Source organism: Polypterus senegalus, chromosome 1 (assembly GCF_016835505.1).
Source record: "Polypterus senegalus isolate Bchr_013 chromosome 1, ASM1683550v1, whole genome shotgun sequence".
Taxonomy (NCBI): domain Eukaryota; kingdom Metazoa; phylum Chordata; class Cladistia; order Polypteriformes; family Polypteridae; genus Polypterus; species Polypterus senegalus.
Genome location: NC_053154.1, coordinates 219,424,627 through 219,445,262, shown reverse-complemented (window position 1 = coordinate 219,445,262; position 20,636 = coordinate 219,424,627). Strand labels below are relative to the sequence as shown.

Sequence of the window (20,636 nt, the reverse complement as noted above, 5' to 3'; positions counted from 1 at the left end):
ATTCTCACTGAAGGCATCAAAACTATGAATGAACACATGTGGAGTTATGTACTTAACAAAAAAAGGTGAAATAACTGAAAACATGTTTTATATTCTAGTTTCTTCAAAATAGCCACCCTTTGCTCTGATTACTGCTTTGCACACTCTTGGCATTCTCTCGATGAGCTTCAACAGGTAGCCACCTGAAATGGTTTTATCTCAGTAGGGTTATGTAGTAAGTAATGTCAAGGTCAGTGAGCTCAAAAATGTCAAAGACAAGTATGAAAAGCTATTCACATTACAAACAACAGCTGGCTCAGTGATGTAGTGAGGCTAAAATCCAAACTGAAAAGATTGACACACGGTGTTTGGATATGTATAATGTAAACAATGAAGAAAAACTGGAGCCTAAGACAGTGCGTTGCTGCACCCACCACATGACGAAAACTAAGAAAAATATTCATCAAAATTAAAGAGTCCAGGGTTGAACTTTTTAATATATTGTAATTTCTACTACCTCAAATGCAACCAAGCTAACATGAAGGAACAGATTTAATGTTCTATGAATTGAGTAATACTTTTAAAAGCATTAAGGAATCCCTGTACTCCTGGAACCCTTGTCCCCTGACATTCCACTCCAGAATAGTCATTATAAAAATGAACACAGTTTTATCAAATTAACTTTATAAGTGCTATGCTTCCCTAATCCCTTCCCATTAAATATTGAACTAATAGAAGTTTGTTAATATCAAGGTTTCTCGGAAACTACAAAAAGCCTGTAATTACGCACTCTACCCTGTTACAGTATGTGACAGATTGAATGGAGTGATGTCTATGCCAGACTTAGAGCTATACTATTGACATTATATCTCCATGCCTAATTTGGAGATGGCTTAACCCCCAAGAACCGCCTTCATGGTTTACTACTACATTTTGTATTGTAGACCTTTGGCCTCCTTTATCTCTTCCTTTCAATTAAATTGAAATTCTGTGCCCCTGTGTCTTTGAATCTTATATGCTTTGAATATTTGATGTAAAGTTGGCCAACTATTAGTTTTCTATCCCTAATCGAACTCTCACCCAAAATTTTTTGTAATCTAGCCTTACTCACCTCCTTACCTCCTTGGGCATCTCAATGTTTAATGACTCTTGAGGATATTGTTGATGATCTAGGGCTCCATACATTCAAATCTCTATTCCTACCTGCACCTTTTTCTTCTGTCTTCCATTTAGCTTTATTGGATTTAATGTTAATGTTTCTTTATCCTCTCAACTCACTTCCTATCCTCTCCATTAATAAAAGTCACTACCCCCCACTTTGAAGTCAGTGTCAGCAATGTATGCACTTTTGCACATGACATCTTACAGTTCCTTACCCATTCAATTTGTGTCTGCCTTGCAACCGATTTTCAGGAACATTTGTGTCGCTTCCAGGAACCCAAAACAGCAGAACTTTCAATTGAAGTTTGTTCATCGTCTCGGGTCAGGCTTTGTATCTAAACTGCCATTTCATTCAGGCAAATGTCCTTGGCACTATTTTTTACATATGTTCTGGAAATGTCTCACTGTTTCTGCATTTTGGCCTTATCGTTCCAATTTTGTTTCATCTGCCATCGCTATCATCATTATTATTCTCAGGTGTACCCTCTTTTGGACCACACTTGTCGCTTTCTCATCTCCCCAATTTTCTCCCTGAGCACAATTGCTACCAAATTGGTTCTAGCCTCTTGGTGAAAATCAGCAGATCCTCCTTTTCATCTCTGGAAGGCATCACTTTTCAATTTTACTTCTCTCAAACTGTCTGTAGCAAGGATTAGTGGGCCCTGCAGCCCTAACTTAGCAAAATGGCATTGTATGGTACAGTTAATTTAGGGACAAATGTCCTATGATACTTCCTGCATTCCCCTACTTAATTCTGTTGCTGTTTGGGTCTTTCTGCTTTTTTTTTGGTTTGACCAGGCAATGTTATTTTATATATTTTCCATTTTAGTTGTTCAGGGTTGCCATAAGGGTGGGTGGCTTGACAATTTTGAACTTTATTTCTAAATATTTATTTCTGTGAATACTGCATGTTTTCTTTTAAAACTTAAATAAAAACTTGACCTCAAAAAATAATAAAAAATGTGTAATAGCATTATAATGAGGATTGAGAAACCTGGTGGGTAGAAGGTCAAGAGAAAAACGGATATTTTGGAAAATGTAACGAGAGGGGCAAAAATGAGGATACTTTAGCAAGAAATTAGACACAGAAGCAGGAAGTTGCCACAACAAAGACGGGACAAGACAATCAGGATAGAAACAAATGGTACAAATTTGATAAAAAAGAATAAAGAACTAAGAGGAGACCTTTTAGTTTTTTACACGTGTTTGATTAGCTAACAAGTAAGTTCATGTACTTTTAAAAGTTGCCAATGAAGAGCTAAGGACACTGATTGTAGGAAAAGGCGTGTGTTCTTGGCAAGGCAGAAGAATCTTTTTTTTTAACACGGTGAACAGTTTGTTTGATAGTCTTTAAAAGTCAGATAGATAATCTTGCCTGCTTCCTCATCCGTGAGACATTCTTTATCCTGGTTAAAATTCCCTTAGGTATGTCTTGAATATATTAATACTCTGTAGTTTGCCTACTACTGTGTTTCCCCGAAAATAAGACCTACCCCAAAAATAAGCCCTAGTCAAGCTGAAAAGTAAGGCGCCTAAGGCCAGGTTTATAATTCACGCGATGCAACACGTGTGACCGAAACATTCCTTAAATTCCGAGGACACTTTGCAACAATATCTCTGAAAAGGATGTTTAATGATTACATCCATCAGTCCGGGGATGCGCCCATTCCTGCAGTATCTGCGCAAGACAGAAACAAAATCTCTGGACGGGCTAACAGCTCATCGCAAGGTGAACATAAGCACACACATACACTGGCGTCATTGTAATCCCCAAACCTTAATGTCTTTGGAGGGAAAACTGAGCACACTGTGGAAACTCACCAGGAAAACATGCAAATTCTAGGCAGGGATCACAAGGGACTTGACTTCCTACTGCGAGACAGCAGCGCTACTGCTCTGCCAACGTGCCACTCCATATGTGTAACTATTAGCAGTATTTAAACAAAGTTAACGATTTATTTTTAAAATGTAACATACATATTTTAATGCATTTCATCATGAAAGTGATACCAAGTATAAATCTAAGAACTCTAAATGTGCAGAGAGCTGAAATATTATAAATTGAATGTGTTCTGTGTGTGGCTCAAATACACCGCCATTCATTTTGATGGTATTGTAAAGGTACAAAAGAAAAAAAAAAAGATGGCACAGAAGATTGTATGTGAGACTTTTAAAATATATTGTGTCATTACTTTGGGGAATATGCAACGCTTGAATATCAAAGCACCACGAATGCATTTGTATTTTGGCATTTTGCTTCACCACATCGAACCATTCATCAAACATCGAAGAACGCACATCGATCCTGGAGGATCCTAAAAGCGTAGAAAGAAATTCAGGCTGAAATTCAGGGTTTGAATGTGGAGAGTTATGATGATATTCCAGAAGAAGATAACATGACTGTATTTGAATAAATGTATATTGTACATGAATAAATATGATATCCCCTGAAAATAAGCCCTAGTGCATCTTTTGGAGCAAAAATTAATATAAGACCCTGTCTTATTTTCGGGGAAACACGGTAGGCACATATAAATGTAGAGGATGCTCTGTTCTACATGCTCCACAGAGACTACTCCTATTTGGACCAAGCCTGCACCACTCTCAGAATAATGTGCTTTGATTTTTCCAGTGCCTTTAACACCATTCTGCTTCATCATCTGGGAGAAGAGCTCAATTCTCTACATCTTGATGCCACAACAATCATTTGGATCATGGACTACTTGACCAATAGACAGCAGTTAGTCAGGCTGAGGGACTGTGTGTCAGAAATGGTGGTGTGTAATACTGGAGCTTCTCCAGAAACTGTCTTGTCTTCCTCCCTGTTTACCCTCTGCATAAAGTACTTACAACAGCACTGGCTGTTAAGTTAATCAGCATCCTCATGATTTAAACTAGTCTGCTAAGCAGATGGTTTAATGAATACATTGATTTTTCACATTTACTTTAACATTATCCCTAAAGTTTAGAATTATTGCTGTATAAAAAGTGAAAGCCTATTCCACCATCGTAATGTGTAGGCTTGACCAGAGATTGCCATCAATACTGCTAGAATTTTAGAATTTATGAGGAAGTGGGAGTCTAAAGCCTGTATCTCGTGTCACAGGAGTCACTGTTATGATTATTGTTATTATTTAATTTTATTTGTTGTGGAATTTCTGGAAAATGATGGTGTCCTTTTTGGTGTTTTTTACCTTAAGGAATTAATATTTGTGTTACTATTTAAAGGCTGAAAATTATTTTTCTTGTTATGCCACACCATTTTGTCAGTCCTTCACATGATCCACTTGGGTTGCATGACCTTTGATATCATTGATGTGACGGTTTGTAAGGGCATTGCATCTTGACCCAAATCGTTTGATTTTGGATTGAATAGAACTTTACCGTGTAAGTTCTTTATTAGTGTCTTTTTGGCTTTTTTTATCCTTAGCTTTGACATTTAAAACTTTATGGATTGCACATTGGGTTTGGTGAAGAATCATTTTAGTCTTTTTTATACAAACTTGGAATGGATCTTACTACACCTTTTTCTACTGATCTTGTCATTAAATGTTTTCTTTTCTCTCAGCAATAGAACACTATTATATTTATCTAATTTTAAATTGTTTATGTGGAGAAGTGTTGAATGTTGTAAAGGTGCTGAGGATACCTAAAGCCAATCCTAAATTTGTGTCTTTGTGTGTAATCAAACATGTTGTCTGAGCTAATGATACAGATTGTTATTGAGAAGGTCACTTTTTGTGAGTGATTGATGTCGGTAAAGGTTCTTACTGTGACGATGTGGGTTCTGCTCCATGCGCTCATCTCCGTTTTGGGAGCTTTTGAACCCGATGCCGTCGTTAATGTCACCGGATGAGCCAGCCAGTTAGGACATCACGAAGCAAGGGGATGGTGCAAACTGCTTTTATTAAAAACAACTAAATCAATACAGTGTCCAAATAAATAGTACTGTGCATTAAAAAAATAACCCTTTAAAAACAAGTGAAAAAGTGGAGGTTAAAATAATTCCAATAAAAACAAGGTTAAAATATATCTGGCTGGAAGCAGTCATTTTAAAAACAAAGCTGGGTGTGTTCTTCTACTGGCAACTCCCCTGCTTCTCCCATCCAGGCTATGCACCAGGGAAGTCACTCTACCTGCAGCTGACCTTCTCTGCCTTCTGGTCTGGTGGCTTCCCGATCCCTGCCTTTGTTCTGCTATCCCCAGACCATGACTTGGGTTCCCCAGCGACCAGGGCACTCACGCTGGAGCATCCACCTTCCAAGCCTCCCGACTCCCGCTGTCTTCCACAGGGAGCCATCCTCCTTCCAGTCATTCCTACTCCTCACTAACAGTCAGCTGGAGCGACCACTACAGACTGTCCAGGGTGCTGGCCAAACACCCCACTAGGGCTCACTGCTTAGCTGCCTTTGCTCGCTCACACACTGGCTTTCTGCTTTCTGACGCCTTCTTCTCCCTTTAACTCTGTTCACTTTTTCTTTTCCTTTCCCCCTCCGCACCCATGCTCCTACTATATATAATGGGGACGTGGCTTAGGTGTGGCAATTAGCAGCTCCCGGCTTCAATTACAGATGCAGATGATTCCTCACCTGTGCACATAAGCAAGGAAACGCCCACCTCACATAGCATCCAGGAACCACTCAGGCCACCCTACCACACCCCGTTTTAAGCAACGAGTATGTCGATTATCTATTTAAAAACTGACCTTTTTCATCTGAGGTATGGACCCGCTATACCACACTATCGAACCCAGGTATCACTAATGTGGGGCATAATCTAGACCTTGAAGATTGATTGTATTTGCCCTGGAAATAAATACAGGATGATGTATAAATTAATGACATCTCTCTGAACTGGTCAGAATTGATCAGTATCTGGGGGAAAAAAGAAAAACAAAGCCATAATGGAAGCATTTCTCTGTTACACATATGTAATTGCTTTAAGATATATAGATTTACAAAAGCTGTACTGATTTTTCTTTTATAATAAATGCAATTCTATTTCTTGGTATATGCCATTTATTTGTATTTTTTTTTTCCAACTTTGCTTTTCTACAGCTCTGAAGTAGGAGCCTACGTGAGCACAATACAAAACAAAACCCTGGATCAAATACACGTCTCTCATACTCCACAAACCATTTTTCCCAATACAGTTTCTATCCACTTTGCAAAATTGTATTAGGTATAATGTCAGAAATTAATTTAATTGATATATAAAGCTTGCTAACCATTGTGTCCCTGTGTAAACCCTATGGTTAATAATGTTGGTCGTTTTCAAAAGTAACTCAGCAACCCAATAAGCTAAACCAACTTTTCTATAACTTGCTTTACAGATTAATTGCACTTGGATGATTTGTATTGGTGCACACAATACATTTATTGTAATAATTTTTTCACTTGGTTAAAGTGAAAGTTGAATTTTTTCATTATGTGGTGTCTTTAGACTCCAGCTTTCCATAACACTTGCTAGCAACATTTCAGTTCCCAAAAATGCCTGCCTGCTTACATTCATCTGAGACAAATACATTGTAACTTTTAGCATCTATTGCACTCCATAAAAAAAAAACCCATTGAGGATCACTTTTTCTCTTTTCAACATGGTACATTAAAAGCAAAGTAGTATTTTGCAATTTGCTGTTTCTATCCACTCCAGTCTGCCAATCATTCTCCTTTGATTGTCGTGTTTTTCACCACCTTAATGGAGCCAAAGAGCTGGATGCTTGTCTGTTGTTATAAATCACCTAATTAAATATTCAGACCTCAACCTAGTCAGTGGGAAAATCTTGCTTGATAGGAAAGACATCTTTCAATTCACAGAATAACATGTCTGCACCCTGGTTAGAAGGTGTAGGGATAAGTAATTTATTATTCACCTGATGGATTCAAAGAGGGGAGTATCGTCAGGGTGCAGTGCTGCTTTTTACAATCAACAATTCTAGGACTGGTACCTCTGCTGCAGACATTGTTATTAGGGATCAGAAAGAGAGGAAATAGAAACAGAAAAGCAGGTAGACGAAGCAATACAGAAAGTGATGAAGATGGAGAAAGAGGCAGCAAGAGTAATAGGACAAGCATTGAAGAAAAACAAAGATGGCAAAATAAATGAAGAGGAAATGTTCAGGGTAGGAATGCATGACAGAGAAAGAGAGTAAAATGGTAGAGGCTAAGAGATGGGGAAAAAGGAGTGGGGGAGTTTTTTCCAGTGAATAGCGCACCAGTACAAGAGACCATAGGTGTCATTGTAAGGATAACAACAGAAATACAAAAACTAATAGTGTAATAAAAAGAGCAATAGTGTTTTGCTTCTGTTATGCATAAGTGTAGAAGAGTGGCTTAAGCAACAACAGAAACTGCCAGGTTTTCGAGTAAGTAATCTATTATCAAGCTTAATGTATCTGTGATACTGTATACTAATGCAAAATGGAATGGAAAATGGAAAAGATAACCTACCACAAAAAAGACAAAAATACTGTCTATTTCAAACATAGCCAGTGTCAGATTTGTATGACAAGTAGCACAGTGGTGCAGTGGTACTGCCTCTTAAATCCAAGGGTGTGGATTTCATTGTTATGCTGATCGCTATCCGTAAGGAGTCTGCACATTCTTGCTGTACTGATGGAAATTTTATCTAGTTTCTAAATACATGCCAAGGACGTGTGTATATAGATTATAGATATTATAGATATATAGAAGTATGGGGTACCATAGCATGGCATAACTTTTAGGACTGGTTAATGCCTTATATTCAATGTTATTGGGATAGTCTCCAGCCTGTTATGAGCATGAATGGCTTTGGAAATTCACTTAGTATTTTTGAAAAATATGTTAATTTATAATAACAACATTTATTATTATAGAACATTTTCATACAAACACAGTAGTTCAACATGCATTGCAAGATGAAATAAAAAAAAAAGTTAATGAAAAGTCACTCATCATTCAACACATCTCCCATACCTGGCTGATGTATTAAGATTTGGTATCCCTTTTCTTTGCAAATTTCTCTTTGATTTAATTAGAACATACATGAGAGTTAGTTACAGTTTTTTTTCTGCCCACTATAGTTAGACCAACTTGCAGTGGGTAACCATAACAGGAATACTTACAGTAACTACCAGATAACAGGACTCAAAAGATGATTATGGCACACAAACTCCGTAGCATGTGAGATAAGAGACCAAAGGAAGTATATTACAGGCTGATAATTAAAAATATATTTATGAATATGAAATGACATGCCATGCTTTTGAGTTTGTAAACTGAAGTGGGTAATAGCTTTTGTTATAACAGTTGAAAGTAACAGAGGGTAGTTTATCATAAAGCTTAAATCTATGAATTATCTGAAACAAATCCTTTAAATTCAATATTTTTTAGTGTGAAAAACATTTTGGTGTGGTTGTATCCAGTAATGACTCATAGCTCAGTTATTTCAGCTTCAAAACCTGGCTTCCCCACTGCCTGCATGCTCTCTCCATGCCCATGTATCTTTTTCCTGTATAATCTGTTATGCTGACTGCCAACTAAACTGGCTCAGTAGGACTGAGCATAACTGTGAATGTGAAAGTGTGTGTGTGAAGAGTGTGTGCCCAAAAATGGCCAAGCATTTAGGGAGTTTGGTTTTCTTCCTTGCATTTAGTGCTCCTTCGATTGTCTTTCTCCCCTTAACTCTGTACAGGAATGCACAGATTTGCAAAATAAATTTATGAATAATTGCAGGATTTTTCATATAAATAAACAACTGGGAAATTTTGTGATTTAGGAATATTTACATCTATATTGAATAATTTATTACTGTGTTTTCTCAAATTTCCCCTAAATTGCCTCTAGCAATATATGTTAGGTATATTTTATTTGTTTGTAGTTTAAAGCAATTAATAATAAAAATGTACTGTCAAACGATGTATTGGTATTGGTACGGTATATGACCCTTCTGGGATGATGAGATTATTTGAATTTTTAATATGTGTGAGTAAATTTGCATTCTATTCCCACTAAAAATCAAAGAAAAGCCACTGAAGTAGGACAGTTGGATAACACTAGTTATTCTAGCTCCAGGCTTTTTGGCCATATTGATGGTATATTTGCGGTCCTGTACTCTTCTCTTTAGCAGATGGACCTTGAGGCAGAACTTGCTTCTCTGTCTGTTCTGCTGTTACATTTCTTGTCTCAGATGGCTCATTCCACTGGTTTACCAATGGGCCGTGTGGTGGAATTGCACAGTCTCATCTACAATAGGAATCACAACAAGGCAAAGTAATTTATTGGGTGATTTTTAAGAAGCACTTGAAATGTTATAAACTGCTAATAATGTGTGAACTGATAATCATTATTAATATTCAGATACCATTTACAATCCTGTGAATGTAAAAGAAGAATATTTTACATCACATTGGCTTTTTGTAGAGGTGTGACCTCCCTTATCATTCAGTCTTTTTGCAATCATTGCCATATTAGTCTCCTTCACAAACTGATTTTAATAATATGAAAACATGTATACTTTATGTTTTGATGTTATTATCAGAGACCATCCTGTTTTTCCCCATATCAGTTCCTCTCTGATAATGATGCCCACTCTAACAGAAACTTTATATATGTGAACAGTTCAAAAGTTCCTTATTCATATATTCACAGTCCTTCAATGCAAAGGGAATCCTGCTCAGTGGTGTAACATGCTTCTGAAAAGAATGCTGGGAGCTAATGAGAAGTGCATTCTCTCATGCTGTGGTTAAGCACAGCATCCTACTTCATATATATATATATATATATATATATATATATATATATATATATATATATATATATATATATATATATTAGTATTTTTGACATTGAACTAACATTCCAACTGTAAATTAATGAAGTCCAAAAATGTTGATTAGTCCCTGCTTTGAACTTGATCCTGCCAGAATAAGTTCTACCCCCCTACTAGGAATCATATTATGTGGGCTTCTTAAATGGATGGATAGATAGAAAATCCATGTCCTTGTTTTAAAGCATGTTATACGTTCATATCTGCAAAAGATTTTGTCGTCACAAATTATATTATTTTTTCCCTCAACTGTAGATAGAAAAATCTAAACCTATAAACTAGTTCCAAATATCTAAAGCAATCAAGAGCTGAGACAGAGGAACATTAAAGAACTATTTTGACAGATTGGAATATGCTTAATGAATATTTGCAAGTGGGCTTGTTTCCATAATGAGGAGTACCAATTTATCTGTGTATTCTAGGGCTCAGCTGCTACAGAAATGCATGTCAGCTTTCTACATGAACTAGGAAACAAGCAAAACCATCCTAAGCCTATATTCTGCTTCATTTGTGGTGTTTGTTTTTTCACCAATTTCTGAAACAGCCCTTTTCACTTCCATAAAATAATTTGTTGAACCTGTGTTTATGGAATGCTGTAGTGACAAGATTATCACTCAGATGACAAGAGTGTTATTGAACCATTGTTGCTTTATGTGCTGTTTTTAAACCCTCATATTAGCCATTTGGATTGGTTTTATTTTGTGCACTGGACCGGAGACAGAGCAGACATTTATCTAAGTATGGGCAGATGAAATTGTTCAGCATGTTACTTAAAAACTTGACTGGTAAGTAGAAAACAAGTAAAGCTGAGAGTAAAGCCTGCCAAAATGAAAGCATATTGTTCATTGTAGATTAATGGACAACTCTAAAATGAGTATGAATATGTGACGAGACTGAGGTGAGGTCCCATCTAGGGTAAGGTTCTGGTACCCTGCATCTAGAGGAATATTTCACACAAAATAAAATAAATACATTTATTGTAAAATGTGACAAGACGTCAATCAAAACACAATGACATGGGAAATTAAATTATTGAATGTGTCATAATTATGTTTTCTGTTGCTTATTTATTTAATTTTTTATTTCAGAGACATCACATGAAACCTGAAATTGTCATTTTCATCTGTCAAAGTTTAGAGTGTGGGCTCTAGACAATACTGTGTTCTAAATCATTTGTAGGCAGACTCTTGAAATGCAGACTCCTCAAAGGATAATGAAATCAGGGCTTCTTGAACTAAAGTGGCCACTTCATGCAGTAAATTTTACTTACACTCATATATCCGCCATGGACACGCACAACCACTCCTTTCAGCATCCAATGGTGATCCTGTGGTTCACAGGCAGCAAAAAAGTTTCATCTTCACTATCAACAATTCACCATACTTGCTAGAGCCCATGTCCTCAGCTTAGATGACGGAACATAAATGAAAACTTTTCTTGTTTAGATGGTGATAGACATTGCTGTTCATATCATCCATGGAAACAAATGTAATATATTCAGTTATCTCTGACACATGGGTTTTATTCTTGGCCTCGTGTCAGCGTGGGTTTCTGCATGCTCCAGATTTCCTCCCACATCCCAAAGACAAACATGTTCAGATAACTGCCTACTCTGCATTACCCTAGTGTGGGTGAGTGTGCCCTGCAATGAAGCGATGTCTTATTTATCCTGGTTCCTTCATTAAGTCCAGTGTTGCTGAGAAAATGGAAAATGAATGAATGAATATTGTTCATTGATTTACTTGATTGCCTAAACAATATAGGAGTTATAAAACTCACATTGGCATAGCAGTTAACACTAAAGCACTATAAAATATTCAGTAATATGCATACATGAAATAAATGAATACTTATTTTTAATTTTGTATATTTTACTTCGGGTTGTACAATAGCTTGTGGGTTGGTGATGCTGCCTCATGAATCCAGTATTATGGATAGAAGCCCACACCTGTCAACATATATGTAAAGCTTACAGGTTCTCCCTGTGTTTGTATGTTTTTACCTCGGGTACTCCAGCTTTCCTTCAACACCTCTATGAGGCCTAGGTTCATTTGTGAATGTAAATTTGCCCCAATGTGTTTATGTGTGCACAGTATACAACACGATAAGATAAGGAAAGATACAATGAGAAAAGAAAAGCTAAGATAAGCTCAAATAAGAAAATACATAATAAGATAAGACAAGACGAGAAAAGAAATAAAAGCAGAGGTAAGATAAGCCAAGGAGAGACATGCTAAGACAAGATAAAATAAGGAAAGACGAGACGAGAGGAGACAAAGCAAGGCAAGATAAGGTAAGATAAGATAAGATAAGATGAGACAAGACGAGACAAGACAGGATAAGATGAGATAAGATGAGATAAGCTAAGATAAGATAAGGTGAGATGATATGAGATGAGGCGAGACAAGATAAGATAAGATACAACTATAATGATTCCCAAAGGGAAATTTGGGTGGCCCAGCTGCTCACAGCAAAATTAAAACAAGTACCTTCCAAGCTTATTTCCTGCTGATGGATTAGGCTGTAGCCCTGTTGTATTGTATATTGTACTTTATTAAGCAAGGTTGAGAAATGTATGTATGTTTCATGTAAAATAGCGGAATGGTGAAGCAAGCTGGCACTGCTGCCTTATAGTGTTTGCATATTCTACCCATATTGGATGTTTCTTTTTTTGGACAATCTCAAATACTTGATACTAGACTAACTGCTAATTCTACATTTTTTCCAGTATGAGTCAATATGAGTGTCTGTATGATTGTTTTATGAAGAGAACTAACATTGCACCCTGCTGCTCCTCGGAACAGCTCTGGCTCAACACAACCCTGCAATTCAAGTAAAGAATTTAGGAAATTAATGTTTGGATTTAAAAGATAAACACATATTACAAAGTTATTTTTATAAATTGATTCATTCAAGTATTCCATACAGAACTGGATGAAATGAGTTTGATAATGATGAGTAGATATTGAAATTGCGACAGCTTTGTAATAATAGTGGTTTTCAGAGCTGCCTACCACCTCCAGTAACCTGGTTTCAGATCTTAGCATACTGCTTAATGGGATTGTTATGTTTTTCCCACTTACCTTCCTAAAAATAGGAAGATTAGGCTGATTCTATTCAAATAATATCTTCTAATTGTCACAGTGACAAATCCCTAAGTAGCTCATTCCCATGTGTTTTCACTACACATTATTAATGGGTCACTGTAGGTGGCACACCGGATTGACAGGTATCCCTGGCCAAGAACCCGGACGGGAGACCCCTAGGGAACGTAAAGGCATCATGGCCAAGAGAGGGAAGAAGGTCACACCTGGACTAGGCAGTCCTAATGGATGGACAGACATTCCACACAGAACTGATGGCTTCTTACCCGGGCGGGAAGCCTCAAATAAGTGGACAGGCGTCCCGACCATACATGGCTTAATTCCAACATCCCCCAGAGAAAGTCCTTCCCCGTCCTCTTCTTTTCTCATGGAAAAGGGAAGAACTTTCTCTGGGGGAAGTTTAATTTCCCCAGGCATTAGATGGCAGCAGCCCTAAATTTTGCTGCTTATTTTCGGAACCAGCAGGGAATGCCAGAAGTTGTAACCTGGCAGCACAGCCCTGCTGGGGTCTATGGGTATCTCAAGGAGGCTCTGCAGGGAGATGTGCTCCCCAATTCATGGCATTACTGTATGACCCAGAAGTACTGTACTTCCAATGGGCAGTGGCCGGGAGTACTCTTGAGTTCTTAATAGAAGGGGGCACACTCACTTATACAGGCAAGCCAGAGCTGAGAGGATGTAGAGCAATACTTGACTGAAGGAAGATGCATGCAGTGGTGAGAGGAGAGATTCAGTATTGAGGAGAGAGATTACTTGTGTTTTCTGCTTGTGTTTGTATAATAAACACATCCCTTTATTTAAACCTGGAACTCTGTGTCTGTTCGTGTTGGGGTTTGGAGTTTGCTAACGCCCCTGTTTCTATTGCAGACAAAAAAATGAATTTAGGTGTAAGGACAATCAACCATTAGCAGGACATCAGCTGTATCTTAGGTCAAACTTTTGATTGCAAATTAATCAGAAAAGTTCAACATTCTCAAAACTGCCTAAAACAATTTTTTTCAGGTGGCCAAAGCCAATCCTAGTGGCATGGAGCCAAACATGAACAGGGCACCAGCTCTGCACAGGGGACATTTCTGACTCCAAACATGTCATAAAAACAAAATGCAATTCACACTGCATTAACTCCTTAAAGGGAATAAAATTCATTAGTTATCTCCTAACCACTTGACTTAATCAATAATAATTCATAAAAATTGTTCAAATCATTCTTGCTTGTGTGAAGGGGATATTGTTGCCCTACCACAGTATACTCAGTTCATACAAACAATAAGACGCACTTCTGATGTCTGGTGTAGTTGCATAACTGCTGACATGACGAGACAATCATTTCTTCGTTTCTTCAGCCTAGATTTTAGCAATTACAGCACAACATCAGTTATTCTTTATTTTTAATGTGTTGGAAATTCTACAGAGCAGATGGATGCATGACATTTCTGCTGTGCTGCCTTAATTAGATGTCGACTGGCAAGGTAACATATCTTTTGTATACAGTACATCTTTTTTCATTGAATCAATGACTACTTTCATTTTTTCATTTTTTTGTCAGCCTAAGTTATGACATACACAGATCTGTACATTGAATGTATTTTTTGAGATTTTCATTAAAAGGTATACTCTTGTATTTCCTGTTCTTTCTTTTAGTTGAACATTTTAATGAGGCATTTGTCATTCTCTTGTCTTATATGTACAAATGTTCTGGAGAGGTGAGGTTATCTTCTTCCGAAGGAGAGGATAGTGACAGGACATAACACAAGCTGCTTACCCTTTTAGCTGATGAGGTGCTGACCGGGAGCTAAAGTACAGTATATACCATCAGAAAGATGAATTAGCAGTGAGGCGGATGACAGCCACAGGCAAATCCACACAGATAGACACACATCTCGGCAGCTCTTCCTTTGTATGTCATCCATGCTCTTTTATAGATCCAGATTGCGAACACAGGAGCATGTAACCAAAGCAAACCATTTGAATTAATGAGCTTTTCCAGTGAAGCAAAAACATATACCTTAAACCTGGAGAAGCAAACAGAGCACATTCTGCCTCAAATGCTAATTTGCTCTTTAATAATTGTGAAAAAAAACTTGTCCCTTTCTACTCTTTACCTGATGCAGACTAAGCATAGTATGTTTTTGACAGTCGTGGGGCTTACATTGGCTGCTTTATGGCTGAGTAATAGTCAAAGCTGTGGTGGAAGTGATTCAAAACTACTAAAGTTAGGTACACAATATAGTAGCTTTAAACACTGCTAACCATTTTAAAATGCTAATTATGCTCTGTCTTTGTTGTACTCACCATGGCTACATAGTTACAAGTTTGACTTGGATGTCCCCAGATTCCAGCTTTGCATACACACTCACATCCTCACGTTTCATGTCATGAGAAGATGCTGTTGCTATTCAACACTAAGATTATGCTGTGCTAAGATCCAAGCCAATGGCCACAAGGCAAATGTGCTTCTACTCTGTGTTATGATGCTTCAAGATTTATTAAGATAAACAACTTCTAGCCTGCAGATATCAAAAGGAAATGAAATAGATTTTATTAACCATTAGGACATATGCCCTGTGTACGGAATGAATTTCAATAAGGAATGTATTGTGCACAGTGTGTAATATAGACAGATGAAGGTGACGATGAAGCTTGCAATTTTGTGCAAATGTTAGCATGATGGTTCAGATGATGATAACCGAGTAAGCAAAACTCACATTTAAAATGCATATAGCGAAAATTATAAAATATCTTTGGGTTTATGGCTGATTTCACTCATGGAATATCTGAAACATTATTAGAAAGAGGGTGATTTAAAACATTATCAACATAAGGGGAAAAAGTCTTTAAGAGGACCCAACAGTGCTTTATGACATAAAGTCAAAAATGTTTTTCATCAGTAGAAAATGTACATGCACAGAGAGCCTGAAGCTCAAACAGCAAAAGAACAATACAATTTTTTTAATTCTTCAGACAAAGAAAGCATATACAGGTACATTTTTGTTCTCTGTTTCACTAAGATTTCACCTCTAAATGTAATTTGTACAGACGCTCATACTTGCTGGTAACAACTTCATTAGGCCATACAAGTTTCCATTACTTTGTGCTAATTTACTAGACTAGGTGTCTAGGTTGGCAGATAAATTAGTTTTAACACACTAGAAAAAAGAAAAGGCTTTACTGCTGCTTAAACCCAGACTCCTTCCTAATACTTTTGATCACCAAAAAAATACTGCATGTAATGCTTGATATATAGATTTATATACAATTTCTGAATATATACAAACAGTGGATTCAGAAAGAATTAGCACCCTTTCACTTTCAGCACACATTTATTGTGTTGTACATTTAATTTTAAATGGATAAACATGACAATTTTGCCCCTTAATCTATAATCAATAATTCAAAATAACAACCTGAAAACATGTTTCAGAAAGGTTTGCAAATTTATTATAAATTAATCTCTCACTTGTATAAGTATGATACTATTAATTTAGTACTCTGTATTAGCCCCTTTGGCAACAATTACAGCTTTGAGTCTTCTTGGATAAGTCTCTGCAAGGTTTGCACACCAGGATTAGGGCAGTTTATAGCACTTTAGTCGACTTCTGTTGTTTTAAATGTGCTCTATAAATAAAATTAACTTGACTTACTCTGTTTTTTGTGGTTGATTCTCTTAACATCCCTTTGATTGGATGGGAAACTTCAGGTATCTTTGCAGATGTTGTATGAATGTTAAGTTTTAAGGCTTTGGCTGGGCCACTCAAGCACAGTCAGAAATTTGTCTCAGAGCCACTAGAGCATTGTCTTGGCAGTGTGCTTTTGGTTATTGTCATAAAAGGTTACAATTTGCCCCAGTCCGAGTTTGTGTGCACTCTGGAGCAGGTCTTCATTAAGGACCTCTCTATATTTGGCTGCATTCATCCTTCCCTCAGTTCTGACCAGTCTCCCAGTCCCTCTGCCGAGAAGCAACTTTATAGCATGATGATGCCACTACTATGCTTCACTGTAGGGATGGTATTAGGCTGTTAATGAGCCTGGTCTTTGCAAGACATAGTGCTGAGAGTCCTGCCCAAAGAGTTACATTTTTATCTCATCAGACCAGAGAATTTTTTTTCTTATGCGGGCAGAGGCCCTTCTTGCTGGGTTACTCGGTTTGGTAGAACTGCTAACTCTAGGAAGAGTATTGTGTGTTCCATTTCACAATTATTGAAGCCACTGTGCTGTGCTGAGGGAACACTCAGAAATGGTTTTAAATCCTTGTCCTGATCTATGCCATAGAGATTTCCTTTGATTTTATAGTTTGATTTTTGCCCTGACATGCAGTATAAATTTTGAGACCTTATATGCACAAGTGTGTGCCTTTCTAAACAATGTCCAATCAATTCAATTTGTCCTAGGTGGGCTCCAATCCAATGATGATCAGAGCAAACAGATACACCTGACTGCAATTTTGAGTGCCACAACTAGGAGTCTGAATACTTACATAAATGAGAGAGTTCAGTTTTTGATTTTTAATAAGTTTGCAAAATTCTTTCAAAACATGTTTCACTTCATGGGTTATTCAATGTAGATTGACTGGCAGCAATAGCAAATTTTCATTAAAAATTAAATTTACAAAACAATAAAGTGTGCAGAAAATGAAGAGGTCTGAATACTTTCAGAAACCACTATATGGTGAATGATAAGACAGACAAGTATAAAGAGTTGGGGCTCCCTGTTTAACAGCAAAGCAAAAATTTGAAAAAATGAAAAGAAGGTTTCAGAAGAGGGACGTCTCATTTTGAGTGGATACTTATACTTACAAGGCAGGTTCTTAAATAAGTCTTGGACAGAAGAAGTGAGACTTCAAGTTGGAAGTGGAAATGGTGTCAGAGATCAGAGAGAGGAAGGACCTATGAAAGAGCACTATCCTGTGTGTCACAGGTTGTATTATAGTACTAGGGTGTTGTACCGTGTTAGCCATTATGAATGTAGAGAAAAGCCAAGCAAAATGACACCTTTTATTGGCTAACTAAAAAGATTACAATATGCAAGCTTTCAAGGCAACTCAGGCCCCATCTTCAGGCAAGATGTAATAGAGAGAATGGAATTCCTTGTGTTTATATACACTCTAGGACAAGAAACAACATTGGTAAATCTTTAAATGAGAAATCTTAAATGTAAAAAATTAATAGATTCATTCAGGCTAGGGTTAATTTAGCAAGAGAGAGAAGAACAATGTATGGTCAAGATCTTTGGATAAGATAACTGTCCAACAAAGTTGTTTGAAGTTTCTAATGAGTTTTTCAAAACAATGTGGATCTGTAGTCAGGTTATCTGTGTCAGTCTGAGAGATTTAAACAATCCTCATATCTGGCCATAAAACTCTTGTCTCTATTCAAACCATGCTGTAATGTATTAAATTTTAGCATGAGTTTAACTTCCCATTCTTTACTCTCTTACTGTGTTCTGAAGTTGCCCATAAGCACTGTGACTTTAAAGTCCCTCTCACAGTGTCCATGGCTGTTGAAGTGGGCCGCTACAGGAACATCTGTGTTGCCACGTTTAATGTGGAATCTGTGTAAATTCATTCTCTGGCGGAGTGTTTGTCCAGTTTCTTCCACATAGAGTGCAGTGTCAGGACATTTCATGCAGAGAATTACGTAGACCACATTAGGATATCTGCAGGAAAATTATCCCTTTATTTGATGTTCAAGTCGGCCGTGTGGTATAACTATACGGTCTGTATTATAAATGTGGGCACACGTTTTACATCTTTTCTGTAGACAGGGAGATGTGCCATTTTCTGTTGGTTCACTTAAGGAGCTTCAGACAATTAGTTGCTGAAGGTTTGGTGGTTGTCTGCATGCCAGGAGGGGAGGTTTAGGAAATAGATTTTTCAGTATTTGGTCATTGTTTAGCATTGGCTGAAGTTCTTTTATTATTTTTCGAAGTGTTTCAAGATGTGGGTTGTAGGTGACAACAAGGGGGATGCGGTTCTTGTTGTCTTTGTTTTTATATTCCAGAAGGTTATCTCTGGGTATGGCAGTAACTCTTCTTATTTGAGTGTCTTATTTGAGGTTGTATTATATTAATTGCAGAAGCCTTGAAGATGCTTTCTACTCATGCATGTCATGCATACGTACATATACACACATAAATACATATATATCCATAGATATTTATGAATAAACCATATATGTATTTATAATACCTATATTCTTTTAAAGAGAAACCTGTATTTTCTGTTGATATAAATGTTTCAGAATGCTGTGATCCTGTGATACCTCAGGATACATGAATAGCCATATGCAGTGTTGTTAATTAACACTGGTAACCACAAGCATTTTTTGCTTAAAAGAAGAAAATTGTACTTCACAATTTATTTAAGTTCACACAAAGTGGATTCTTTCCATGTTTTGTTGCGAGCAATCACTGAACACTTATAAGAGGTCTTGTTTTGGCAATCCAAACAACCCATTTTACTCTCTCGGGGACTCTAACCAAATTAAATCAACAGCCATGAGTTGTAACTTTATAAATCAAACATACAGTATACACACAAAAAATCTGTATATCTTTAAACACTTGCAAAAATATAAACATACTTTAAGTCTTTTTTTAAACTGTAGCTTTATTTAGTATAATTCTTTATAGATATGCAGTATAAATAAGTGATGAGGACAAATTGACAACACAGTTTGGCCAGGAGACATATAGAGACAAAACAGGTCTGGGTCAATAAGAGGATAAAAAAAAATGAACAAAAAAGCTTTAATTAAAAATCACAATAAAAATTATAAGAATCTGAGGTAATAGCCATTACTTGTTTTTTTCTGTTTTGTAATCAGATTTTTATTAATACACACCACCACCTTAAATAGGAAATAAGCAAGGTCACAGGATGAGTTTTGAGCGATATGGCCATGGCCCCCAAAATAGTGATGCCTGTGATACAAAATGGTGTTGAAAAGCTAGCATGAAAATGTCCATAAAATATAACAAGATATTTTATACAATTCATAAAATAAAATCAGTAGCATGAAAACAGATTTGCCCAAACTAAATGTAAAACATTAGGTGTGGATCTATGATGCAGAGTAACTGTCTCACTGTCTAGCTATTGTTTGTGTAGAGTAAGTAGATTCTCCCTGTTCATAAATATCTCTGGGTATTCCGATGTTACGCCGTATCCCAAATATGTGTGTATTGTGTTAATTTGCAATAATTAATTATCCACCTTTGTCTCTGGATGACTGAATGAGTGATCCTGCCTGGCATTTCATTCAACTTTAACTCCTAATGATACCTGAAAGGCCTCTGATTCTTCTCAACCAAATACTGGAAATCTGAATTCAGAAATGTAGTAAATGTAAATTCATTTGATGGTATATACATTTTCCATTATGTATTTAAAGATATTTTACATGAATATATGTGTGTATGCTGCTATATTACATAGATATATGCATATATGTGAATATACAATTTAATATTGGTTGGGCTATGAACATGCAACAATATTCACTGAGCTCAATTGAAACGTCACACTTAGAGCCAAGTTTCTAAGCTTTTGGATCCAACCTCAGATTTGCCTTCCGGTGCAATTAGGTT

General features: G+C 36.8%; 1 protein-coding gene across 3 annotated transcripts in view; it reads left to right on the top strand.

The window, feature by feature from the left end:
• The window catches only part of LOC120539274 (glutamate receptor ionotropic, delta-1-like), a 1,446,518-nt gene that overhangs the window by 1,088,033 nt on the left and 337,849 nt on the right, over nucleotides 1-20,636 (top strand). The window contains exon 1 of one of the 3 annotated variants that reach the window (XM_039769212.1): nucleotides 14,492-14,521. The exons of the other annotated variants lie outside the window; for them this stretch is intronic. Coding sequence (XP_039625146.1) covers nucleotides 14,507-14,521 — 15 coding nt within the window. The 5' untranslated portion in view covers nucleotides 14,492-14,506. Of the gene's footprint in view, nucleotides 1-14,491; nucleotides 14,522-20,636 lie in introns of those variants that run through there. 3 annotated transcript variants of the gene reach the window in all.